This window comes from Phlebotomus argentipes, unplaced genomic scaffold, assembly GCF_947086385.1.
Source record: "Phlebotomus argentipes unplaced genomic scaffold, Phlebotomus argentipes genome assembly scaffold_4, whole genome shotgun sequence".
In the NCBI taxonomy this organism is placed as follows: Eukaryota; Metazoa; Arthropoda; class Insecta; order Diptera; family Psychodidae; genus Phlebotomus; species Phlebotomus argentipes.
The window spans coordinates 8,595,525-8,622,128 of NW_026776174.1; the positions used below are offsets into that span (position 1 = coordinate 8,595,525).

Sequence of the window (26,604 nt, forward strand, 5' to 3'; positions counted from 1 at the left end):
ACTTCTTCGGGCCACAAATGCTCATAGATTCGAGAGGATATCTTTGGTTCCAGTCTAGTTCAATTCCCATTTTGTATACCTCTGATATTCCTCTGGATTTCACACAGGTAAATTCCAGATTTTTCCGCGTAAAGGTTACTGACGCAATTCAAGGAACACTTTGCGATAACGATGGTTGAAATAAAAATAATTAACTCTCAATAATTCTGAATTTGACTTTATTTTTTTTTCGAACTAAAATCAATCAGTTCACTTTCTTATGTCAGTGGTCAATGTTAATTTATGTGATTTTCCAAATAAAGGTTTCTGACGCTATTCGGGGAACAGTGTGATAATGACGATGGCTATCAATATTGATCTTCGGATGAATGTGTATTGAAAATGTGGGCAATGGATATGTATTCTCTACTGAATATATAAAGCTCTATTCCTATCTCACGCATGATTTTTAAAATTTATTATCGCTCTTTAATATGGTAATTCGAATAAAGATGGTGCGCAAAGGGTAGTGACCCACAAACTGTGGTATAAAAGCAGAACAGCACTCAATCAAGAACCATTTCACCGTGTTCAGGCTTGCAGTTCAAATACCATTATTAGAATGAAGAATATTTCGGTTTTTGTGATGCTGGGAGCTTTTGCTGCTCTCAGTGTGGGACATGTTGAAGAAATGTTTCGCTGGAAGAAGGTGGAGTACGAGAATTTGCCATACTCAGGTGAATTAAATTGTGTGTGAAAATAATACCCAGATTAACTGTGATGTGTGCAATTTTTAGAAAACTCATGGGTTGGACCCTACAGATATTACATCCCGGAAAATAATGGCGTTGGATCAATAGCATATCATGTCGCCAGTGGATTGATAATGACAGCAAATGTGCGATTGAGACCCGGAGTTCCAACATCAGTTGGTGCTTTCTGCATCGGAGATTATCCAACTGGCTCAAGTCCAAAGTTATGGGGATTCCCCAACTACGAATTGAATGCACTTCATGCGTCTGATTTTGCCACTCAATTGGAAACAGAAGAAGACGATGAGACCAGAATCCACAAACATCACAACAATCATCACTATGTTCCTATTTATGTGAAACCGAATGAGAAACCGACTTTGGCTCCAGTTGAACAACCATCAGAAATTAAGAGAATTGCTTCTGTGTTTCACGTAAATGGCGATGAAAAGTGCGACAGGGTTCTGTTCATGGACCACGGACAGATTCAGTATTACCAAAATGCTACTTATTATATTCAAAAACCGTCCTTGTGGATCATTGGTTTGCCGTCAAATGGTTGCGAAACACGCCAGTTTCCTATCATACGTCGAAGAGAACTTCCGGATAAAATAGCAGCAATGGGATCATATGGATTCATGCACGTTGTTCCCGATTACCAATCAGATGATTGTACTGACGTCTTGTTTTACATAACAAACGGCTTCTATGGTTACCTTACTGTATACGATTATAAGAAAGATGACTTTTGGACATTTGATCATGAAACTTTCAAGCCAGTCATCGCAGAATCACACATGGTGTTCCGTGGAACTTACAATTTTGATATGCCTTTGGGTTTATTTTCTATATTTCTTGGTTATCCCGATGAAGACGGTGATAGAACAGCTTATTACACTTCGGTAGCAGGAACGGCTCAATATGCTGTATCTACAAGAATCCTTAAGAATAAGAGAAGATCTCCAGCCAATTTTAACTCGGATGATTTCAGAATTATGGGATATTTAGGGTGTAATTCTCAGCCGTTGAAAAGTGTAATTGATTATGCCACTGGAGTAGTATTCACAGCCGATGCACAAACTAATGAAATTCACTGTTGGAAAGTGAATTCACCCCTCAATCCGGATACTAGAGACGTGGTGTACAAATCTGATAAATACTTCTTCGGGCCACAAATGCTCATAGATTCGAGAGGATATCTTTGGTTCCAGTCTAGTTCAATTCCCATTTTGTATACCTCTGATATTCCTCTGGATTTCACACAGGTAAATTCCAGATTTTTCCGCGTAAAGGTTACTGACGCAATTCAAGGAACACTTTGCGATAACGATGGTTGAAATAAAAATAATTAACTCTCAATAATTCTGAATTTGACTTTATTTTTTTTTCGAACTAAAATCAATCAGTTCACTATATTATGTCAGTATATGTTCATTTATTCGTCTAACAATTGCATAAATTCCCTAAAAAATTATCCACAAACTGCATCAAAAAGGACACAAATAGGAAGTTGGTTTTCAAGGTCTGTAGCCCAAATAATTTAAAGAACTTCTTTATACTGTCAATATTTCTTTCTGTATTAATTGATTTTGAAGACAAGCGATAAAATTGTCTTTCTAACATTTCATTGGCAATCAATCGAGAAACTCGATTTAATATGTTTCGTTCGAATCTTATGTCTGGAAATATTGGCAAATATGGTAATTTTTATTCTTCGTTCGGAAAATCGTTGTTTTAAGGAGTGAAGAATTCAGTAGGAGAAATTAATGAATTATTAAATAAATCGATTTTGGAATGATTTTGGGGGTTTTGATAACTCATCCTTTTACCGAAGATCCCTGCAAGTGTCATTTTTTGTGTCTCTGCGCAGTTGGTTTGTGTATTTTCTACGTATTCATATTTATGGTCACGGTACCAGCAGTAGTACTCTGAATTCCTAGTACGGCGCATAAAATGACTATCTTGTGATCTTCCCAGTAAAGGATTCTGACGCTATTCGGGGAACAGTGTGATGATGACGATGGCTATCAATATTGATCTTCGGATGTATGTGTATTGAAAATGTGGGCAATGGATATGTATTCTCTACTGAATATATAAAAGTCGAATTCTACCTCACGCATGATTTTTAAAATTGATAATTCCTCTTTAATATATATGGTGATACGGATAAATAAGGCGCGCAGAGGGTAGTGACCCACAAGTTGTGGTATAAAAGCAGAACCGCACTCAATCAAGAACCATTTCGCCATGTTCAGGCTTGCAGTTTAAATACCATTATATAGAATGAAGAATATTTCGGTTTTTGTGATGCTGGGAGCTTTTGCTGCTCTCAGTGTGGGACATGTTGAAGAAATGTTTCGCTGGAAGAAGGTGGAGTACGAGAATTTGCCATACTCAGGTGAATTAAATTGTGTGTGAAAATAATACTCAGATTAACTGTGATGTGTGCAATTTTTAGAAAAATCATGGGTTGGACCCTACAGATATTACATCCCGGAAAATAATGGCGTTGGATCAATAGCATATCATGTCGCCAGTGGATTGATAATGACAGCAAATGTGCGATTGAGACCCGGAGTTCCAACATCAGTTGGTGCTTTCTGCATCGGAGATTATCCAACTGGCTCAAGTCCAAAGTTATGGGGATTCCCTAACTACGAATTGAATGCACTTCATGCGACTGATTTTGCCACTCAATTGGAAACAGAAGAAGACGATGAGACCAGAATTCACAAACATCACAACAAACATCACAACAATCATCACTATGTTCCTATTTATGTGAAACCGACTGTGGCTCCAATTGAACAACCATTAGAAATTAAGAGAATTGCTTCTGTGTTTCAAGTAAATGGCGATGAAAAGTGCGACAGGGTTCTGTTCATGGACCACGGACAGATTCAGTATTATCTGAATGCTACTTATATAATTCAAAAGCCGTCCTTGTGGATCATTGGTTTGCCGTCAAATGGTTGTGAAACACGCCAGTTTCCTATTATACGTCGAAGAGAACTTCCGGATAAAATAGCAGCAATGGGATCATATGGATTCATGCACGTTGTTCCCGATTACCAATCAGACGACTGTGCTGACGTCTTGTTTTACATAACAAACACTTTCCATAGTTACCTTACTGTATACGATTATAAGAAAGATGACTTTTGGACATTTGATCATGAAACTTTCAAGCCAGTCATCGCAGAATCACACATGGTGTTCCGTGGAACTTACAATTTTGATATGCCTTTGGGCTTATTTTCTATAGTTCTTGGTTATCCCGATGAAGACGGTGATAGAACAGCTTATTACACTTCGGTAGCAGGAACGGCTCAATATGCTGTATCTACAAGAATCCTTAAGAATAAGAGAAGATCTCCAGCCAATTTTAACTCGGATGATTTCAGGATTATGGGATATTTAGGGTGTAATTCTCAGCCGTTGAAAAGTGTAATTGATTATGCGACTGGAGTAGTATTCACAGCCGATGTACAAACTAATGAAATTCACTGTTGGAAAGTGAATTCACCCCTCAATCCGGATACTAGAGACGTGGTGTACAAATCTGATAAATACTTCTTCGGGCCACAAATGCTCATAGATTCGAGAGGGTATCTTTGGTTTCAGTCTACTTCTATTCCTGTCTTATTAACTTCTGATAATCCTCTGGATCTCACGCAGGTGAATTCCAGATTTTTCCGCGTAAAGGTTACTGATGCAATTCGAGGAACACTATGCAATATCGATGGTTGATTTTGAATTATTACTGGAATTTTTTTTATATTCTTTAAGGAGAGGAGTACATAATAATTATATGAACATGTGCGTATTCGTTTAGCAACAATCATACAAAACACTCCTAAAAATATTTCACAATAAATTGTCTTTGGAATCCCAAATTTTATTTATCTATGCAGAGTGATTTAGCATTACATCAGATATCATCCAGAAACTCGAATCAAGATCGTTTGTTCACATCTTATCTCAGGAGACATTGGAAAAATATATATTTCGCAATAATTAGCGAATGTCGTTGTATTTTAAGGAGTGAAGAAATCATTAGGAGGAATCAATAAATTACTAAATAAATCGACTCCCGAACGATTCTGTTGCTTTATTCTTATCCCATTCTTGTCGAGTATTCTGCAGCTATACATTCTCGTGAAAATGTTAAATTGTCTTTAATTCTGTTAATAAAATGTATAATCGCAATGATTATTAAATAGCTTTTGTTTTAACGTTCATGAATTAGCACGCGTTTTTAAATAAAATGGCTTTAACACAATATATGTCTTTTTGCGGTTGACAGCATGTTGCAGATTCATTTGCTTTGCATCTATAATCAGTTCTAAAACTAACACTCCTTCCCAGAATAAAAAATCAATCTAATCAATATTCTTGGCAAGTGAATGGTCCCAATGATCCCACCAAGATCAGTATAAAAGGCAATCTTCACGCAGGAGAGTGTTCATTTGACTGTTTTCTCGGAGAAATATACAAAAGTGAAGATACAATGAATATTATTCTCCTTGGAGGATTGTTGAGTGTCTTTTTTTCATGCATTATTTGTGCATGTGCAGTTAAAACCGCCGAACGAGTGTATTATTGGAAAGAAGTCGAATATGAGAATTTGCCGAGAAGAGGTGATATATTTAATTCTGCAATTCATTAGCGTGATTTATAATGTTGTATTTGTTTGTCAGCTGATTCATATGTGGGGCCCTACAAATACTTAATCCCGGAAAATAATAACTTGATCAACGTTGCTTATCATCGTGCAAGTGGTTTAATGGTTGTGGTCATTGTTAGAATCAGACCAGGAGTTCCAACGTCTTTGGCTGCATTTTGTGCCAGTGATTATTCGGAAGGATCGAGCCCCAAAATCTGGGGTTTCCCCAATTATGAAATAAATGCTCTAAGGGACTCAGATTTCATTGGTGGGCCAGACGAAGAGGGCAGAAAATTCCATTCAAAACCTAACAAATATCATCATGGACAGTCTTATTACACTAACTATGGAGGCAACTATCAAAACTATCACCATGGGCACTACCAATCGAGTCATCAGCAGGTTCAAGTGCCAATTTATCAATCTCCAATTACAAAACCACCGCCACCGCAAGAATCAACGGACAGAATCATTTCAGTCTGTTATCTCACGATGGACGAGAAATGCAACAGATTGTTCACAATGGACAACGGACATCTCTATTACTACCACAACACCACTTATCTTATTAAGAATCCTACATTGACAGTCATTGGAATTCCCTCAAACGGATGCAAAACTAGAAACTTCCCCATTATACGTCTTGCAGAGTTCCCAGACAGTATTGCCGCCAGAGGTTCCTATGGATTTATGGTGTCAACTCTCGACTACCAAGAAAGCGGCTCATGCGATGATCTCTTCGTGTACATAGCGAATGCCTTCTCCAGTTATCTTACAGTGTATGATTATAAGAATGATGATTTTTGGTATTTCGACCACGAAACTTTCTTTCCAGTCATAGCAGAATCGCATTTTGTATTTGACAGAACGTATTACTATGATTTGCCTTTAGGAATGTATTCTATTGCTCTTGGATATGCCGACAAATACGGAGATCGTACAGCTTATTATACGACTGTAGCAAGCACAGCGCAATATAAAGTATCTACGAGAGTTCTGAAGGACAGAAGAAGATCTCCGACGAATTACAATAACGATGACTTCAGTATCATGGGCCATCGAGGATGCGGACATGAGAGTTGCAGAACTGCAATTGATTATGCTCACGGAGTTATGTTCTATGCTGAAGTCCAATCAAATCAAATTCGTTGCTGGAAAATCAACAAACCTCTAAATCCCGACAATGTCGATGTAGTTTATGAGTCTGATGATTTGCTCTACGGCATAAATATTTTTATAGACTCTTGGGGATATCTCTGGTTTCATACTTGCTACATTCCCATTCTTTTCACCAGCGATGAACCATTGAACCTGCAAAACATTAATTCCAGAACCTTCCGGATGAGAGTCACCGATGCCATTCGAGGAACCATCTGCGAAGATGAATAATAAAGATTTGTGGGGAAGATAAGCAACAAATATATATGATGTATCGTATCATAATTAATATACCTCCTACTGCATGTATTTTCTAAATTCAAAAGAATAATCTGTAAAATGTATCTTCACTGCTGATGTATCTTCAAATTTATGTTTTTGCTTGCATAAAATAAAGGGTGCAGATTGCCTCTAGATTTCATTCGACTCTGATTCCCAAAATAACTTTTCTCGCTAACACCATGTTGATATCCATTTCCAAAAGTTCAGCTGAAAGAGTTCTTTGACATCGCAATATCTGAATTTATTAGCAAAGTGTGCGCCAGAGTTAACAAAAATTACAAAAATCTTCGCCTTGGAGAGATTAGAGAAATATCTACAGGAATAATCACCATAAATTACTCATGTATGAACAAAAAAAAAATTACATGAAATGTCGCCTTTCTTCATTATTTTTCTATGAAAAGATCACATAATATTTTAGGGAAAAATTAAGGAAAATATGAAGAATGAAAAGAAATTCTTTCAAAGAAATCTGCGTCTTGTATAAATATACAAAATTAATGAAACAGCACAAATTAACAATAAATTTCAAACACAAGCAATCATGATGCTGGATTATCAAGAATTCTCAACGATTCTCACGGAGTTCAGTATAAAAAGGCGTCTTCATCTCTTCCTGAGGTCATTTGACTCTGTTCTGGCTGCAGAAATACCACCAAAATGAACATTCTCACTTTCGGGGGACTATTTTATATTTTCATCTTTTCGACTAGTGCAGAATATCCAGGATATTCCGAGACAGATGTTGAGGAAGTTTACTACTGGAAGAATGTTAATTTTGAAAATTTGCCAAGATCAGGTGATAGATTGCAGTGTTGTGCTTTTACTCATCCACAGTGCACCGATTTATTGTGATGTGTGCTATTTTCAGAGAATTCGTACGTGGGACCGTACAGATACTATATCCCGGAAAATAATGATATAATCGGCACAGGATATCATCCTGCGAGTGGATTAATGACAGTTGTTTGCGTTAGAATTCGGCCAGGTGTTCCAACTTCGCTGGGTGCATTTTGTGTTAATGATTATCAACAAGGATCCAGTCCAAGAATTTGGGGTTTCCCTAATTATGAAATTAACACCTTGTCAGATGCCGATTTTGCAGACGGTCCGCTTCAGAGTGAAGGCAGGAATGAAAGATTTGACGATGTAACAAGAAAAGGTTTAAGTAAACCCAACAAAGGACAATCTTACTACGATTTCGGCCAAATTGGAGGCCACTATCAACACAATTATCATGGAAATCATCACAGTGTTTTTCAAAAACCTGTTTATGTGCAACCCAAACCAACACCACCTGAAGAATCTTCTGATTGGCGAATTATTTCAATTTGCTTCATCACTATAGATGAGAAATGTAATCGGTTCTTCACTGTGGACAATGGAGAACTTAGATATTATCACAATACGACTTATGCAATCCAAAAACCAGCTCTCGTGGTGTATGATTTGCCTTCAAATGGTTGTGAAACTCGAAATTTTCCCCTCATACGACGATCTGAGCTTCCCGACAGAATAGTGGCGAAAGGAGCATATGGATTTATGGTCTCAGTGATTGATTATCAATCTGACTCGTGTGATGATATTTTCATATATATTGCAAATGCTTTCTACAATTATCTTGTGGTTTATGATTACAAAAAGGATGAATTTTGGGCATTTGAACATGAAACATTCCAGCCAATCATTGCAGAATCTTACTATGTGTTTAGAGAAACTTACGATTATCAGTTCATTCTGGGACTATTCAGCGTAGCACTTGGATTTCCTGACAAGTACGGGAATCGAATAGCATATTATACGTCAATATCAAGTACAGCTCAGTATGCCGTGTCCACAAGTGTGCTTAAAAATAGGAGAAAATCACCAATGAATTACAATAAAGATGATTTCAGAATCATGGGATATTTGGGATGTGATCATCAACCACTGAAATCTGTGGTTGATTACACGCACGGTGTAATGTTTTACGGCGAAGTTCAGTCCTATCAAGTGCGCTGTTGGAATATTAATAAACCATTGAATCCGGACAATATTGGTGTGGTTTATGAGTCCAAAGATCTCTGGTATCACCAGGATATATATCTAGACACCAGAGGGTATCTTTGGTTCCACACTTCTCATATTCCAATTGATTACACTTCAGACATTTTGCTTAATATTCAAGAAGTCAATTCCAGAACATATCGCGTCAAAGTCTCAGATGCCATCAAGGGAACCGTCTGTGAGAATTAAAGGTTGTCTTTACAGTTACGCTACATACATTAGAATATTAGGAAAAAAACAAAGAAAAAAAATGAGCTAATAATATAAGTATGATAGAAATAAATAAATTCCATATATACAATATGTATATCGCCAGACATCTCCGAGTTGTAATAATAAAAACTAAAAGTTACACATATATGTAAATTTCGGAATCATTGATTAAAATAAACGATCACTCTGTGGCGTGGTTCTTTGTGTAGAGTGTATAAATGGAGAATCTCCAATAAAAATAAAACATTTCCGCAGACATCTCTTTTCAATTCAAAACATTCCAAGGACGCGAGAGGTCATTTTCAGACTCATGCAAAGAATTGAGGATGCGATAAATACCAAAGTTGTCATGTCTGCACGCTTTGTCCCTCATCACAAGACAGTCGGGAAATTAATATATTTTTTTCATTAAGTGCTGATACACATCATTATGCATACCGACAGGGATCATCGTGCGGAAGAAGAAGGAAAAGTGGATCTATATATTAGAAGATTAAAGAGTCGTTCAATTCAAAAGTGGCTTCCCAACGCACATTTAAGCAAATGAGCTTGGTGATTATATATGCAAACGAGTGTATCAATAATCAATAAATGTACGAAAAAGAAAAATATGCTAAGCTTTGAGTTCTTCTCAACAAAGTGTGTCAAGTATTTATTTTGAGCCTTGCATAGTGACAAATCGACATCTATTTGGCAGAGAAAACAATCTGACAAAATCTCAGAAAAACATTAGGAATCACCAGACAGATAGTTACTATTTATATAACTGAAAAATGCTTAAAATTAATGTTCACCCAGCATGTGACCTTTAATTTTAAATTTCTACCTCGATTTCTACAGAGGGAATGAGTCCAACAATTTTATATAAAAGAAGAAATGCACGGTAGAAAACAGACATTTCGTCTGTGGACCTTGAGGGGATAACAAGAATTAACCATGAACATATTCACGGTGATGGTAGCAGTGATCGTGAGTCAGCTTATTGTTGTGCACTCAATTGATTTTGTTGAACAAGTTTATAATTGGAAGACAGTTGAATATGAAAATTTGCCAGAATCAGGTAAAAACCCCTATTTAATTATTTCTATAGTAATATAAATGAAAAAAATCACGAGTCTTTTAAATTAAGAGATCGCACATCTTAGTTGATAAATGTTTTGTGCCTTTATATGAATTGTTCTGTGATTTTTGAGTGTGTGATATGTACTTTCAGTGAATTCATACGTGGGTCCGTACAGATACTACATCCCGGAAAATAACAATATTGCCAGCCTGGGATATCATCCTGCCAGTGCATTGATGATAGTTGTTATGCCCAGACTCAGACCCGGAGTTCCGACAGGCTTGGGTGCTTTTTGCGTCAGTGATTACCAATCTGGATCAAGCCCTAAAATATGGGGTTTTCCCAATTACTACATTAATGCTTTGAGAGCCTCTGACTTCGAAGATGAAGGTTCCTCAAGAAAATATATCAAAAAGCCCAATAAACATAACACTGGTCAAAATTTTCAAACTCACAACTACTTTAGTGAATACCATCACTATAATTATCATGGAAATCATCACTACGTTCATCAAGTACCACTTTATATGAAACCTAGTGAAAAACCTGTGAAACAACCATCTGATCTCCAAAATGATCAAAGGATAATAGCCTTGTTCCATATCACAATCGATGAGAAATGCAATCGAGTGTTTTTCGTTGACTTTGGACAAGTGCAATACTATCAAAATACCACTTATGTGATGCAAAAGCCAGCTCTTTGGGTCTTTGCACTTCCAGATAATGGATGTGAGACTCGAAGTTTTCCTCTTATTCGTCGCGTGGAAATGCCCGATAGAATAGCTGTTAAAGGAGCAAATGGATTTACACACGTAACACTTGACTATCAATCGTCACAATCTTGTGATGATCTTTTCCTCTACATTCCGAATGCATACTTTAATTATTTGGTCGTTTATGATTATAAAAGAGACGAATTTTGGTCATTTGAACACGAAACATTCCAACCAGTTGTGTCAGAGTCTTATCTTGTATTTGACAAAACATTCAATTATCAAATGCTCATGGGAATATACTCACTGAGTCTCGGATATCCAGACAAATATGGTGATCAAACTGCGTATTACACCAACATAGCAGGAACTGCTCAATATGCAGTATCCACAGCTGTACTCAAGAACAGAAGGAAATCACCTGCTAATTTCAATCAGGATGACTTCAGAATAACAGGATATCTTGGATGCAATCATCAAAATTTCAAATCGGTGATTGACTATACTCACGGCGTGATGTTTTACTCGGAAGTTCAGTCAAATCAAATTCGCTGCTGGAACATCAAGAAACCTCTAAACCCCGATTATATTGATGTGGTCTACGAGTCTGAAAAGTTCAACTTTGGCTTGCAGATGATCATAGACTCTCGAGGATATCTCTGGTTTCACTATTGCAGCATTCCAATTATATTCGCGTCTGATATGCCACTTGATCTGACAAAGATCAATGCAAGATTCTTCCGCGTAAAAGTCTCCGATGCAATTCGTGGAACTGTGTGTGAAAATGATTGAAACAGATAGATTAATAATAAAGATGCCCAAACAACTGAAAATACATTTTTATTACCTAATTCTCACCTGCGTGACCTTCCAAATGGTTGTCCGGGTTCACTGAAATCTGTAAATAAATAATTAATTATTTTACCATCTCCATAAATCAATATTTAGCAATAGATATTCTATAAAAAGTTGTAAATTATAATAATATACAAATTTAATTTTTTCACATAATGTAGTTTTAGTTTATTGAACTTCAAATATGATTGTGACATTATCGGCTTATCGATGATGTGAAAAGAATCTTTACTTACCATTTGCAAGAACAAAGATCAATGAAAAGCGCGTGCTGAAAACTTATCAATGAGCTTCAAAAACTTCTATGCCATAAAAATTTAAGTCTAAATGTCAGGTGTTAAAATAGAATTTGATTCACGTGCCATTAATACAGAAAATCCATTATAAGAAAATAAATTTTACTTTTTATTATCTGCTATTCGATATTCATATATGCGACTTTTGACAATTGAGCATTGTAAACTTGCACAGCTCAAATTTGTCCATGAGATGGAATCAACTTGGATTTTATTATTCGAAAATTTACACATGGAATCAATTGATAAAATTATCGATGAATTATCCCTAATTTGTATTCATGATCTCACACGTTAATGTTCGCTAATGCTGCCAAAAAAGAGTCTTGTGTGAAAATTTATTTTATAGCTCTTCTATATTATCATGAAAAATTTCAGTTCCTGTTGGACAGGATTGATTTCTGTGAGTATGTGAAGTATAAAGTATAAAAGGCGATCTTCACTCTCTAGACAGAATCATTTTGTGTTGCTCATTTTTTCGGTCAAGCTGTTAATCACACAAAATGCGGATCTTACTTGCGTTGGGATTATTAGTTCTCGTTCTGCAAAATATTGCAGGATTAAATGAACATAAAGTGGAGAAAGTGTTCCAGTGGAATAAGGTGGAATTTGAATTCTTGCCAAAATCAGGTTGAGTTTGCGAGTGTTTGAAATTGAAATGAATAAAATGAGTTTTAATTATGGATTTTGCAATGTTTAGAGTATACGTTCCTCGGACCCTACAAGTATTACGTCCCGGAAAACAACGCCATCGGAGGTTTTGGATATCATCCGGCCAGTAAATTGGTGATTGTGGTGTTCCCGAGAATTAAGCCAGGACTTCCAGTGACTTTGGGTGCATTCTGTGCTCGTGATTATCTCTATGGCCAAGGCCCAAGAATTTGGGGCTTCCCCAACTATCTGGTAAACGAGTTGCAAGCCATTGATTTCTTGAGAGGCACGGAAGAAGACAGAGGTCGAAGAACGTGGAACAGACCGGCTGATCCAGTCAAAGCCCTTACTTACTACAGCAACAGTTATTTCGGAAGAACTCCAGACAATGACCGCCCATTCCCCGTCAAAGTGGGGCCACTCTACAATCTCGACAGAATTATTTCAGTGTTCCAGGTCACGGTTGATGAGAAATGCAATCGAGTGTTCTTCGTGGACAATGGACAGGTGCAGTACAGCCAAAATTCCACGTATTACATTCAAAAGCCGGCTCTGCTCGTCTTGGAACTGCCCACATATGGATGTGAGAGCAGGAACTTCCCAATCATTCGACGAGTTGAGCTTCCTGACAAGGTCACGGAGAAGGGCTCATATGGATTTGCTCATATCACTCTCGATTATCAGTCAGAGTCTTCATGTGATGATCTTTTCGTCTACTTCACCAACACTTTCTTCAATTACATAACCGTTTATGATTATAAGAATAACGATTTCTGGACTCTTGAGCATCAAACGTTCCAGCCTGTTGTTTCAGAATCTTTCTTCACGTACGACAAGAGTTTCGAGTATCAATTGAGTGCAGGAGTGTTTTCCATTAGTTTGGGATATCCAGATGTTAACGGCGACAAAACAGCCTTCTACACTCCCATTGCAGGAACTGCCCAATACGCAGTGTCAACGAAGGTTCTCAAGAACAAGAACAACTCTTTTATTAGTCAGAGTCTTAACGATTTCAGAATTATGGGATATCGCAGCTGCAATCATCAGAGTTTCAAGACGGTCATTGACTACAATTACGGAGTGATGTTCTATTCTGAGGTGCAATCGAACCAGTTGCGATGCTGGAACATCAAGAAGCCACTCAATCCAGACTATATTGGCGTTGTTTACGAATCAGAAGAATTTTCAGCCGGTTTCCAAATGTTCATCGACTCCCAGGGATACCTTTGGTTCCAATCTACCAGTGTCCCTGTTACTTTTGCAACAGATTCGCCGCTAGATTTCAACAAAATCAACCAGAGAATCTTCCGCATCAGAGTGTCCGACGCCATTCAAGGAACCGTCTGCGCAAATTGATCAGTAATGAATTAAACGAAAAACTGGATAACTTCTGCAGAATTGTAATGCCATTCAGAAATTTGAATTAGTTCCAATAAAATCTTCAGTTTCACCACTTTCATTCTGGGTTTGAGGAAAAGTTTAATTAACATACGTATGTATTTATGTATGAAGATTATATGCTAGAAGGTCATTTATATAAAATGTTTTTAATTCGGAGACCAACCTATGTTTGTACATACATAGGTATGTATCTATGTAGTCTATGTATGTCTAGTTAAAATAAATAAATGATGGCATTTAACAAAAAAAAATCTATTATTTCCTTAAAATATCCCGAAATTTGCACTTATGATCTCACATTTCAACCTTCACTGAATTATTTTAAGGTGAAAATTTATTTGATAGCTCTTCTTCATTACCTGATTTCCTGTTCGACAGGACAAGTCTCGTGAAAATTTGTATAAAAGGTGAGAATCTCTTAGCAAAAGCATCATTTTGTGTTGCTCTTTTCCTCAAGCTACACGGAAAGCTACCAAAAATGAAGATCTTATTAGGGGTGGGACTCTTAGTTATCATTTTGCAAAGCATCTCAGGGTACAATGAAGAAAAAGTGGAAGAAGTGGCAAAGTGGAATCGAGTGGAATACGAATTCTTACCAAAACCAGGTTCGATTGTGAAGTGATTTATACTAAAATAAAGAGTTAAAAATAAAATTTTTACAGAATTTTCGAGCGTCGGGCCTTACAAATACTACATTCCGGAGAATAACAACATTGCCAGTTTCGGATTTCATCCTGCCAGTAAACTAGTGGTTGTGACAATAGGCAGATTGAGACCTGGTGTGCCAACGTCTTTGGGGGCGTATTGTCTCAATGAATTTAACTTTGGAAAGAGTCCACGAATTTGGGGCTTCCCCAATTATGAAATTAACGAACTGCACGACGTTGATTTCCTCAGAGGCACTGAGGAAGAGAGAGGAAGAAAAGTGTGGAATAAACCAGGAGATCTCACGCGGACAGAGAAATACTACTACAATAATTTCCACAACAAATACCCATATCTGCAACAAATTCCTTTCTACGACAAACCCTTCCCAATCAAAGTGGGTCCTTTCTATGATCTCGACAGAATTATCTCAGTTTTCCACGTGACAGTGGATGAGAAGTGCAACAGATTGTTCTTCATAGACAACGGACAAGTGCAGTACAATCAAAGTGCCACTTATGCGATCCAAAAGCCAGCTCTTGTCGTCATGGAACTGCCCGCAAACGGATGTCACAGCCGCGTGTTCCCAATCGTTCGTCGTACTGAGCTTCCTGACAAGATCATAGAGAAGGGCTCATATGGATTTGCTCATGTTGTGCTTGACTACCAATCAGAATCTTCATGTGACGATCTATTCCTCTACATCACGAATCCTCTGTACAATTTCTTGATGGTGTACGATTTCAAGAACAACGATTTCTGGACCATTGACCATCAAACATTCCAGCCAATTCTCACAGAGTCTTCCTTCGTCTTCGACAAGACCTTCGAATATCAAATGCCATTGGGATTGTACTCTGTCAGTTTGGGATTCCCCAATGAAGCTGGTGACAGAACAGCTTATTACACACAGAAAGCAGGAACAGCTCAATATGAGGTGTCCACAAGAGTGTTCAAGGAAAAGTCAAATCCCGTGACCACTGTTGAGGACTTCGCCATCATGGGCTACAGAGAGTGCAAGCACCAAAGCTCCAAGACGGTTATAGATTATACTTACGGCGTCATGTTCTATGCTGAGATCCAGACCAATCAAGTGCGTTGTTGGAACATCAAGAAGCCGCTCAACCCGGACAACATTGGCGTTGTTTTTGAGTCAGAAAACTTCGTGGGTGGCATACAGATGTTCATTGATTCTCAGGGCTATCTCTGGTTCCACTCCAGTGAAGTTCCTGTCATTTTCGCATCCGAATTGCCTCTGGATCTCACCAAAGTCAACAACAGGATCTTCCGCATCAAGGTGTCCGACGCCATTCTCGGAACTGTCTGCGAAAACTGAGCAAAGCAATAAAAATATCAAAACTTGCATAAAAACCGAATAAAATGCAATAAAATTTATTTGATGTTTCACACAAGTAGAGAAAGATATTGTCACATACATATGTACATGGATTCAAAATCTCTATAGAGAAATAAATTTGATTTTTGGCAAAATTCGTTTTGGAGTTTATGCAAATACTTTTCCTGGGATATGTATGTAAGTTAAAATATCTATTATCAAAGTTCACTCGATGATGCTTCTAAGCTGTTAACTGCTTTTATGTAGAAACACATGCATAAGAATATTTATTTGACAACATTTTTTTTCTATCCTGTTTCTTAAAATTATTCCATCGAAATTTTATATAAAATGCGACAGACATGAAAATATCTTTAGTGTTCATTCTGTAGACAAGTGGATAACATGAAGATTATATTTGAATTTGTATTCATAGTTCTGCTTTTATCATGTATCTCTGGACATAACAACAGTGTCGTTGAAGAAGTGTTTTCGTGGAGTAAAATAGAATATGAATCTTTACCTAAATCAGGTATTGTGTGACAATGTTGCACTTTAGCTTTAGATTACAGATTCGCGTTAAAAATTGATGTTTCATTCTAGAATATGCACAAGTGGGTCCATATCGATACTACATTCCAGAAAATAACAATATTGGTAGTTTTGGATATCATCCAGCCAGTGGAATATTTATAGTGACAATCGATAGACTAAGGCCCGGAATTCCGACATCATTGGGTGCTTTCTGTGTCAACGATTACAACTTAACTTCTAACACAAATAGTCCCAAATTTTGGGGTTTTCCAAATTACAGAATAAATGAGCTGCAAGATTATCACTTCTGGAGCATCAAAGCAAGGCACAACGAAAATGCAGTGCTGAATAAGCTTCAAGATTTTACTCCAGTAGAGGAATACAATTCTAAAAGTTATATCGATAGAAATCCTCAATGGCATCAGACATCGTTCTATAAAAAGCAGAGCTTTAAGAAAATCATTTCAGTGTTTCACCTCACAATTGATGATAAGTGTAATCGAGTTTTTTTCATGGATAATGGACAAGTGCAATATTATCAAAATACAACGCATATCATGCAAAAACCAGCGCTTTGGGCAATTACACTTCCGGAAAACGGATGTGAAACTCGTAGTTTTCCTACAGATCGGCATGCGGAATTGCCTGACAATGTTGCCGCAAAGGGATCAAATGGATTCGTTCATGTATTTCTTGATTATCAGTTAGGGAATTCTTGTGATGATTTGTTTGTTTATACAACAAACACATTCTACAATCACTTAACCGTGTATGATTACAGTAAACATGAATTTTGGACGATTCACCATCAAACTTTTGAACCAGTGGTTTCAGAATCGTATTTTATATTTGATAAAACATTTCACTATCAAATGAATATGGGATTGTATTCTATGAGTCTCGGATATCCAGACAAATTTGGTGATCGAACTGCATATTATACACTAACTGCGGGAACAGCACAATACGAAGTATCAACTAAAGTTTTCAAAGATAGAAACTATTCAGCTAATCAGAAGCCAGATGATTTTAGAATTATGGGATACCGCGGATGTAATCATCAGAGTTTCAAAACCGTCATCGACTATACACACGGAGTGATGTTCTATTCTGAGATTCAAACTAATCAGTTGCGGTGCTGGAATATTAAGAAGCCTCTCAATCCAGACAACATTGGCATTGTCTTTGAGTCAGAATACTTTGATTCTGGTCTGCAAACGTTTGTTGATTCTAAAGGCCATCTGTGGTTCTACTCTAGTCAGATGCCAATATTACTGACATCGGATCTGCCTTTAGATCTCAACAAAGTTAACAATCGTATTTTCCGAACAAAAGTGTCTTATGCCATTCGAGGAACCGTATGTGAATAAAACAAAGAATAAGAGAAAATTACCATTTACGATTCCGCAATAACAAAACCTAAAAATACTTCTATATAGTTAAAAACAGCAAAGAAATGATTTATTTAATTGTTATGCACATGATGTAAAAACCGTTTCAAAAAGCGAACTAGATAATTCAATAAAAACAAGTGCTCGAAAAATATGAAATGCAGTAAATAAAATAATTCATTCAGACTTATACAACTAATCAAAAAATTTATGACAACATTCTGATTATTTTAATTATACATTAAATTGAAGCATGTTATTAACAAAAGTACACTTCACGAACTTTCTATGAAAAGTCAGACAAATCTATGAGCATTTAAAAGAAATAAAATAAGAAAAGGGTAAATATATGTGTTGACTCATAGTAAAAAATTCAGAAATTAGTAGGATTAGATTTTTCATTACATATTCGTATTTTTCTACAATAATATTAACATCTAAACCCGTAAAATCTACAAACAAACAGAATTTATGTGCAAAATCTTTTGTATAAAAGGTGATATTCACCTCAGAGAAACGTTGTTTCTATCAGATCGTCTTACCAGAAGATTTAAAAACACCCAAAGATGCTTAAAACGTTCATTTTGTGTATTTCTGTGTTCTTCTTGAAATTTGTGCCAATATTCACAGATCAGAAAAATGACGTTGAAGTGGTTTTCCAATGGAAAAGCGTGGAATATGAAAATTTACCTCAATCAGGTAAGCAGTAAAATATTTAAAATGCTTTTATGCCAAATAATCCTATAATAATCTTAGTAAATTTATAGAAAACTCATCGATTGGACCCTACCAATATTTCATCCCGGAAAATAACAATATCGCCAGCATGGGATTTCATCCACTCAGCAAACTGATGATTGTGCCAATAATGAGATCAAGACCCGGAATTCCCATAATTTTGGGGGCCTTTTGTGTCACCGAAGATAACATCGGAACTGGACCGAAGATTTGGGGATTTCCGAATTACGAAATGAATTCTCTCAGAGCCTCAGATTTCCAGAGTGAAACTAGTGATAAAGACAAACAACAATCAGACATGAAAAGAATTATATCAGTGTACGAAATCACCGTAGATGAAAAGTGTAATCGTGCATTCTTCATGGACTCTGGGATGTTGCAATACCATGAGAATGAAACATATTTTATAGAAAGACCCGCGTTGTGGGTGATTGATCTTCCTTCCAATGGATGCGAGAGCCGTGAATTTTCCATCATTCGCCGCACTGAATTACCTGAGGATATTGTTGCAAAACATTCAGTTCGTGCAAATGGTTTCCTGTATTTAAGTCTCGATTATCAGTCGGAGAATGCATGTGATGACTTATTCTTATATGTAGCAAATGCTTTTCACAATTTTCTGGTAGTTTACGATTATAGAAATGACGAATTTTGGTCATTCACCCATGAAACCTTTTTGCCAGATGTGTCCGCATCCAACATGGTCTACGATGAACATTTCCAATATGAAATGGTCGTCGGTATTAATTCAATAGCTCTCGGATTTCCGGATGAAAACAGAGACCGAATAGCTTTTTATACTCCTCTCTGCGGATATAATCAGTATTCAGTGTCCACGAAGGTTCTCAAAGATAAATCAAAGTCTCCAAATCACCTCAGCCCGGAAGATATAACATTTGTGGGACATCGAGGAAAAAATCGTCAATCATCAAAAATAATAATGAACTATACATATGGAGTGATGTTCTACTCCGAAGTGCAATCAAATCAGTTGCGTTGCTGGAACATTAAGAAGCCACTCACATCAGAAAATATGGGTGTTGTTTTCGATTCTGACACTTTTGTGTTTAGTGGTCAGATGTTTATTGATTCTGAGGGATTTCTCTGGTTTCAATCAACTGCAATTCCTATCATTTTTGGATCTGATCAACCTCTGGATCTCAGCAAAGTCAACAATCGCTTTTTCCGCATTAAAGTCTCCGAAGCTATTCGAGGAACGATTTGTGAATAAAAGTCATATGGAGATCAAACATCGTAAGCATTTTGTTATGAATATGTATGAAAAGAACTTACATATGTTCTTATAATTTCTATTAATATATAAAAAAAAAGAAATTAGTGAAAAAGTCAGTTACCTATTTAATTCTAGAAAGAAAAACAATAATATGAAAGTTGTCAGTTAAAGTGTTAATGGTGTCAACAAGTGTAACCTTCAATAAATTTTTCATGACATACATTTTTTACAATTTTTGTAATAAAATCTACAAGAAAACAGAATTTATGTGCAAAATCTTTTGTATAAAAGGTGATAATCACCTCGGAGAAAAGTTGTTTCTATCAAATCGTCTTACCAGAAGATTTAAAAACACTCAAAAATGTTTAAAACGTTCATTGTGTGTATTTCTGTGTTCTTCTTGAAATTTGTGCCAATATTCACAGACCAGAAAAATGATGTTGAGGTGGTTTTCCAATGGAAAAGTGTGGAATATGAAAATTTACCTAAATTAGGTGAGTAAAACAATATTTACACAACAATTTACCTAAAACCATACTGATTTCATGCAAAGGTAACACTTCAATCGGACCCTACAAATATTTCATCCCGGAAAATAACAATATCGCCAGCATGGGATTTCATCCACTCAGCAAACTGATGATTGTGCCAATAATGAGATCAAGACCCGGAATCCCCATAACTTTGGGGGCCTTTTGTGTCACCGAGGATAACATCGGAACTGGACCGAAGATTTGGGGCTTTCCGAATTACGAAATGAATTCTCTCAGAGCCTCAGACTTTCAAAGTGATAACGATAAAAATCTGGAAAAATCAGATATGAGTAGAATCATATCAATTTACCAAATCACTATAGATGAAAAGTGTAATCGTTTATTCTTCATGGACTGTGGAATGTTACAATATTACGGAAACGAGACCCACGTTATAGAGAAACCCGCATTATGGGTGATTGATCTTCCTTCCAATGGATGTGAGAGTCGCGAATTTTCCATCATTCGCCGCACTGAATTACCTGAGGATATCGTTGCAATGGGTTCAGATGGTTTCCTACACGTTGTATTGGATTATCAGTCAGACAAGTCATGTGATGATTTGTTTTTGTACATAACTAACACTTTTTACAATTTTTTAGTAGTTTACGACTATAAGAACGACGACTTTTGGTCATTTACGCATGAAACCTTTTTGCCAGATGTGTCCGCATTCAACATGATATATAATGAACATTTCAAGTTCCAAATGGAAATGGGTATTAATTCAATAGCTCTCGGATTTCCGGATGAAAATGGAGACCGACTAGCTTTTTACACTCCACTTAGTGGATATAACCAGTATTCAGTGTCCACGAGGATTCTCAAAGATAAATCAAAGTCTCCAGATCACTTCAGCCCGGAAGATATACAACTCGTGGGAAGCCGAGGAAAAGGTCATCAGTCATTGAAAACAATAATCGATCATACATACGGAGTGATGTTCTACTCCGAAGTGCAATCAAATCAGTTGCGTTGCTGGAACATTAAGAAGCCACTCACATCAGAAAATATGGGTGTTGTTTTCGATTCTGACACTTTTGTGTTTGGTGCTCAGATGTTTATTGATTCTGAAGGATTTCTCTGGTTTCAATCAACCGCAATTCCAATAATATTTGGATCTGATCAACCTCTGGATCTCAACAAAGTCAATAATCGCTTTTTCCGCATTAAAGTCTCCGAAGCGATTAGAGGAACGGTTTGTGAATGAAATAGATCAAAGACGAACTTATAGTAAGCAATAATGTATTAATCAATAATTGTGTTTAATATATTTTGTATCACCAGTTTATTTGTATTTCAATTAAATAAAACATGGAAAACAACAACAGGAATTGCAGACAAAAATATCATTAAAAAATGATGTTAAAAAGATAATGTGTTTGCTTTTGGAAAACAACGTATATACTTTTAATTTAGATATTCAGATAAACAGAATATTATGTTTATTTGACGTTAATGAACGTTCTTGACATCTATTTTTTACTCTTTGAATAAAAACTTCAAACACATTTTGAAAAAATGAATTTATGTACGATGTTATCTGTATAAAAGGTGATATTCACCTCAAACAAAAGTTAGTTTTATTCTGATAACCGGACAACTTGGAAGCAACACAGAATGCAGAAGATTTTTGTTGTGTGTATTTTCACATTCATAGCAAATCCTGTTTTAATTAATACCGAAAGAAGTTTAGACGTCGTGTTCGAATGGAATAAATTAGAATATGACAATTTACCTCAATTAGGTGAGGAGTAAAAATGTTGTAATTGTGTGTTCTGGAAAAATTCTATAATAATTTTACTCAATTCATAGAGAATTCATCAATTGGACCCTACAAATATTTCATCCCGGAAAACAACAATATCGTCAGCATGGGATTTCATCCCGCCAGTAAATTAATAATTTTTGCAATTATGAGATCCAGGCCCGGAATCCCCATAACTTTGGGGGCCTTTTGTGTCACTGAGGATAACATCGGAACTGGACCGAAGATTTGGGGCTTTCCGAATTACGAAATGAATTCTCTCAGAGCCTCAGACTTTCAAAGTGATGAAAAAGGCAATGAAAAATCAGACATGAGTAGAATCATATCAGTTTATCACATTACAATAGACGAAAAGTGTAATCGTGCATTCTTCATGGACTCTGGGATATTGCAATACCATGAGAATGAAACATATTTTATAGAAAGACCCGCGTTGTGGGTGATTGATCTTCCTTCCAATGGATGCGAGAGCCGTGAATTTTCCATCATTCGCCGCGCTGAATTACCCGAGGATATTGTTGCAAAGCATTCAATTCGTTCTAATGGTTTTATGCACGTTGTATTGGATTATCAGTCGGAGAATTCATGTGATGATTTGTTTTTGTACATAACTAACACGTTTCACAATTTTCTGGTAGTTTACGACTATAGAAATGACGATTTTTGGTCATTTACACATGAAACCTTCTTGCCGGATGTGACGGCATCAAATATGGTATACGATAAAGATTTCCAATATAAAATGGAAATGGGAATAATTTCTATCGCTCTTGGATTTCCGGATGAAAATGGGGATCGTATTGCATTTTATACTCCTCTCACCGGATTTGATCAGTATTCAGTGTCCACGAAGGTTCTCAAAGATAAATCAAAGTCTCAGGGAAATATTAACATAGATGATTTTCAACTCGTGGGAAGCCGAGGAAAAGGTCATCAGTCATTGAAAACACTAATTGACATCTCTCAGGGAGTGATGTTCTATTCTGAAGTGCAATCTAACCAGTTACGATGCTGGAATATCACGAAACCACTCAACTCGGAAAATATTGGCGTAGTTTATGAATCTGAGAATTTCCACTTTGGTGCTCAGATGTTCATTGATTCTGAAGGATTTCTTTGGTTTCAATCAACCGCAATTCCTATAATATTTGAATCTGATCATCTTCTGGATCTCAGTACAGTAAACAATCGCATTTTCCGCATTAAAATCTCTGATGCTGTTGGTGGAATGAGCTGTGAACACAGTAAATAAATACAAGAAATAATATCTATGGAAATATGTATAAGAATAACAGAAATTTATTGAATTCAACATCTGTGATGGCACTTCACGTGATGTTCTGCTTCATTATGTAAAAGTATGCAAAACACATAAATTCTAACAGATTGACCTGGAGATAATTAATAATTTATTTTCAGTTAAAAAACATAATATATGTCTGACTAAAAAGGACGTAATTTATTTTTGGCTCCGTTGATCTAGGTATAAAAGGCAGAAATCTTGGAATGTTCTATAGTCGCTGATGTCGTCTAGACGAAGAAATATAACAATGAAGCGCTTCTACTCTTGTGTGACTTTTTTCATCTTTCTCTTAGCAATGAATTTAGTGCATTCCAGTGACTATGTTGAAGAAATTTACAAGTGGAAAATTGTAGAATTTGAAAATCTGCCACAATCAGGTGAGAAAATGTGAAATTGTGAACGATAAATGAAGTAAGAGAGATTTGTGTGGAATTTGACAGAAAATTCATATGTTGGCCCTTACAAATACTACATTCCGGAAAATAATGACATCCTGGGATTCGGATATCATCCTGCGAGCAAACTCATGATCGCTACAGTTGGTCGTTTAAGACCAGGAATTCCGGCATCACTATCAGCATTTTGTGTTGATGAATATAAACCTGGATCGGGTCCTAAACTCTGGGGCTTTCCTAATTATCCAGTAAATGCGCTGAAGCCGGAGGATTTTTCCCAAGACAATCAAGAATTCGAGGGCAGAAAATCATGGAAGAAGCCGAAAATTCCTGTCCATCTGCCACACGCGACAGTGTCATCACATCCTGGACCCACAGACGCTCAATCCAGTGACATTAGGTTAATATCCGTTTATCACGTGAACATCGATGAAAAGTGCAACAGAGTTTTCTTCATGGACGTGGGAGTGTTATCTTACTACGGAAAGGAAACTTATATCATTCAAAACCCAGCTCTAGTCGAGATTTCTTTGCCTATTGATGGCTGTAAATCTCGAAATTTCCCCATAATTCGCCGCGCAGAAATGCCAAGAAGAATCTATGAGAAAATACCTTTCGGTGTAATGTTCATCACGCTCGATTATCAGTCAGATTCATGTGATGATCTCTTCATTTACATAACCAACATATATGCCAATTATCTCGCCGTTTATGACTACAAGAAAGATGAATTTTGGGCCTTCAGTGATCATTCAAGTTTTTCGCCAGTTATGGCAGAAGCACATTCAGTATTCAATGGAACTCTACTGTATGATAATCCTTTGGGAATCATTTCCATAGCGCTCGGTTATCCAAATGAGAGCGGAGACAGGACAGCTTACTACATTGCAGGAGCAAGCACAGCACAATTTGCCGTGTCCACAAGTATCTTAAAAAACAGAAAGAAGTCACCAAGCAATTATCAGCCAAATGATTTCTCAATCATGGGATATCGCGGATGCGATTCAGCAGCTAAGATGACAATTGATTACACTCATGGTGTAATATTTTACACAGAAATGAATTCATGCCAAATTAGTTGCTGGAACATCAACAAACCTCTTAATCCGGACAATATAGGAGTTGTTTATAAGTCTGAAATAAAACTTCCGTATCCATTGCACATATTTGTGGATTCCACTGGAGATTTATGGTTCAACAGCAACCACTTTCCCTTCATCTTCGTTACTGAGGAACCATTGAACCTGAATCGAGTTCATTCCTCAATTTTCCGTGTAAAAGTTTCTGATGCGATAAAAGGAACTGTGTGTGAATAAATAAAATTATCTCTATGTTATTTGTGTTTGTGTGCAAAAAAATAAATGCACGAGAAAAGACCGGAATACAAAACTGTCTAAATTATGTATATGTCTCGAATATAACCATTTGGCATTTCAAATATCTTTGGTATGTCATCCAAAAGCTCCTATAAGACATCTCGATCTGGAGCGAATTCTATCAGTGTTGTGTCAACCAACGAAAAGGTGTGCTAAGATGAAAAATATCAATAAATTCTGCATATTCTCTCTTTTGATATTATCATGTGCTTATTCTGGACATTCACTTGCTAACATTAAAGAGATTTTTAAGTGGAAAGATGTGAAGTATGAGAATTTGCCCCTGCCGGGTAAGGAAATGTGGTTAAAGTGAAATTCATGGTGCTTGAAAATGTGCTTCCTTTGGCAGATTATTCGCAAGTGGGCCCTTTTCGCTACCACATACCCGAAAATAACAATATCGCACAAATGGGTTATCATCCATGGAGTGGACTCATGGTAGTCACAGTAACTCGGACAAGACCTGGAGTTCCAATAACCGTGGGAGCATTTTGTGTTGACAAATTAAAAGCCGAAACAAGTCCTAAAATATGGGCATTTCCTGATGTAGAAACAAACACATTACAAGCGTCAGATTTCGACGAAATTGCAATCATAAATTCATCGAGACATGAAAAATTGATAGAAGGATTCAGTAGTAACCAAAGTTATTTTGAAAACTATCAAAGACATCGAGTTCACTCTTTATATAAACCTTTTTTTTATCACTCAAATGAAAAACCTCACGTAAGAATAATCGCAGCTTACACTGCGAATGTTGATGAGCAATGCAATAGATTATTCATACTTGACACAGGAGTTTTGAGATTTTACGGATATAAAACCTTTGTGGTTCAAAAGCCAGCAATTCTTGTCTATGATCTTCCCGCCAATGGGTGTGTTTCTCGGGAATTTAATTTAATTCGACGAGCAGAATTTCCCGATCGAATCGCTAAGGAAGAACCCTCTGGAAATCTTTACATGACCATTGATTTTCCATCCAATAAATGTGATGAAATATTCATTTACATTACAAATGTTTTAGCGGATTTCGTTGCAGTTTATGATTATAAGAAAGATGAATATTGGTTCTTTAATGACAATCCAACTTTTCGACCAATAATTGCTGAATCTTTTCTATCTGATGGCGATTTTCAATTTCAATTACCTTTGGGAGTTGTCTCCGTTGCTCTCGGTTATCCTGACAAGCACGGAGATCGCGTCGCTTATTATATGCCCAGTACATCATCAGGAATGTACGAAGTATCAACAAGAGTCCTGAAAGATAAGAAGA

General features: G+C 36.6%; 7 protein-coding genes across 7 annotated transcripts; all 7 read left to right on the forward strand.

The window, feature by feature from the left end:
* Window positions 1-3,017: 3,017 nt before the first annotated feature.
* On the forward strand, window positions 3,018-4,484 carry LOC132258419 (L-dopachrome tautomerase yellow-f2-like). The gene is made up of 2 exons (XM_059755746.1): window positions 3,018-3,132; window positions 3,193-4,484. Exons 1-2 carry the CDS (start codon window positions 3,018-3,020, stop codon window positions 4,482-4,484), a joined length of 1,407 nt encoding a protein of 468 aa, XP_059611729.1.
* Window positions 4,485-5,520: 1,036 nt separating this feature from the next.
* Window positions 5,521-6,789, forward strand: LOC132258420 (L-dopachrome tautomerase yellow-f2-like). Its single transcript, XM_059755747.1, has one exon. The coding sequence runs from the start codon at window positions 5,521-5,523 to the stop codon at window positions 6,787-6,789; it is 1,269 nt and encodes a 422-aa protein (XP_059611730.1).
* Window positions 6,790-12,529: 5,740 nt separating this feature from the next.
* LOC132258421 (L-dopachrome tautomerase yellow-f2-like) lies at window positions 12,530-14,033 on the forward strand. The gene is made up of 2 exons (XM_059755748.1): window positions 12,530-12,656; window positions 12,727-14,033. Exons 1-2 carry the CDS (start codon window positions 12,530-12,532, stop codon window positions 14,031-14,033), a joined length of 1,434 nt encoding a protein of 477 aa, XP_059611731.1.
* A 523-nt stretch (window positions 14,034-14,556) lies between these two features.
* LOC132258422 (L-dopachrome tautomerase yellow-f2-like) lies at window positions 14,557-16,059 on the forward strand. The gene is made up of 2 exons (XM_059755749.1): window positions 14,557-14,683; window positions 14,741-16,059. Exons 1-2 carry the CDS (start codon window positions 14,557-14,559, stop codon window positions 16,057-16,059), a joined length of 1,446 nt encoding a protein of 481 aa, XP_059611732.1.
* A 405-nt stretch (window positions 16,060-16,464) lies between these two features.
* LOC132258424 (L-dopachrome tautomerase yellow-f2-like) lies at window positions 16,465-17,963 on the forward strand. The gene is made up of 2 exons (XM_059755750.1): window positions 16,465-16,591; window positions 16,663-17,963. The coding sequence occupies exons 1-2, from the start codon at window positions 16,465-16,467 to the stop codon at window positions 17,961-17,963; spliced, it is 1,428 nt and encodes a 475-aa protein (XP_059611733.1).
* An 847-nt stretch (window positions 17,964-18,810) lies between these two features.
* Window positions 18,811-19,953, forward strand: LOC132258425 (L-dopachrome tautomerase yellow-f2-like). The gene has a single exon (XM_059755751.1). The coding sequence runs from the start codon at window positions 18,811-18,813 to the stop codon at window positions 19,951-19,953; it is 1,143 nt and encodes a 380-aa protein (XP_059611734.1).
* Window positions 19,954-21,204: 1,251 nt separating this feature from the next.
* Window positions 21,205-21,699, forward strand: LOC132258426 (L-dopachrome tautomerase yellow-f2-like). The gene has a single exon (XM_059755752.1). The coding sequence runs from the start codon at window positions 21,205-21,207 to the stop codon at window positions 21,697-21,699; it is 495 nt and encodes a 164-aa protein (XP_059611735.1).
* The last annotated feature ends 4,905 nt before the right edge of the window (window positions 21,700-26,604 follow it).

Bases quoted from the DNA above. Each gene is read 5' to 3' on its own strand.
- LOC132258422 (XM_059755749.1), top strand. From the start codon at position 14,557: ATGAAGATCTTATTAGGGGTGGGACTCTTAGTTATCATTTTGCAAAGC. The intron at 14,684-14,740 runs GTTCGATTGTGA...AAATTTTTACAG, and splicing joins CGAATTCTTACCAAAACCAG to AATTTTCGAGCGTCGGGCCT.
- LOC132258420 (XM_059755747.1), top strand. From the start codon at position 5,521: ATGGTTGTGGTCATTGTTAGAATCAGACCAGGAGTTCCAACGTCTTTG.
- LOC132258424 (XM_059755750.1), top strand. From the start codon at position 16,465: ATGAAGATTATATTTGAATTTGTATTCATAGTTCTGCTTTTATCATGT. The intron at 16,592-16,662 runs GTATTGTGTGAC...GTTTCATTCTAG, and splicing joins TGAATCTTTACCTAAATCAG to AATATGCACAAGTGGGTCCA.
- LOC132258426 (XM_059755752.1), top strand. From the start codon at position 21,205: ATGGGTATTAATTCAATAGCTCTCGGATTTCCGGATGAAAATGGAGAC.
- LOC132258419 (XM_059755746.1), top strand. From the start codon at position 3,018: ATGAAGAATATTTCGGTTTTTGTGATGCTGGGAGCTTTTGCTGCTCTC. The intron at 3,133-3,192 runs GTGAATTAAATT...TGCAATTTTTAG, and splicing joins CGAGAATTTGCCATACTCAG to AAAAATCATGGGTTGGACCC.
- LOC132258421 (XM_059755748.1), top strand. From the start codon at position 12,530: ATGCGGATCTTACTTGCGTTGGGATTATTAGTTCTCGTTCTGCAAAAT. The intron at 12,657-12,726 runs GTTGAGTTTGCG...TGCAATGTTTAG, and splicing joins TGAATTCTTGCCAAAATCAG to AGTATACGTTCCTCGGACCC.
- LOC132258425 (XM_059755751.1), top strand. From the start codon at position 18,811: ATGGGATTTCATCCACTCAGCAAACTGATGATTGTGCCAATAATGAGA.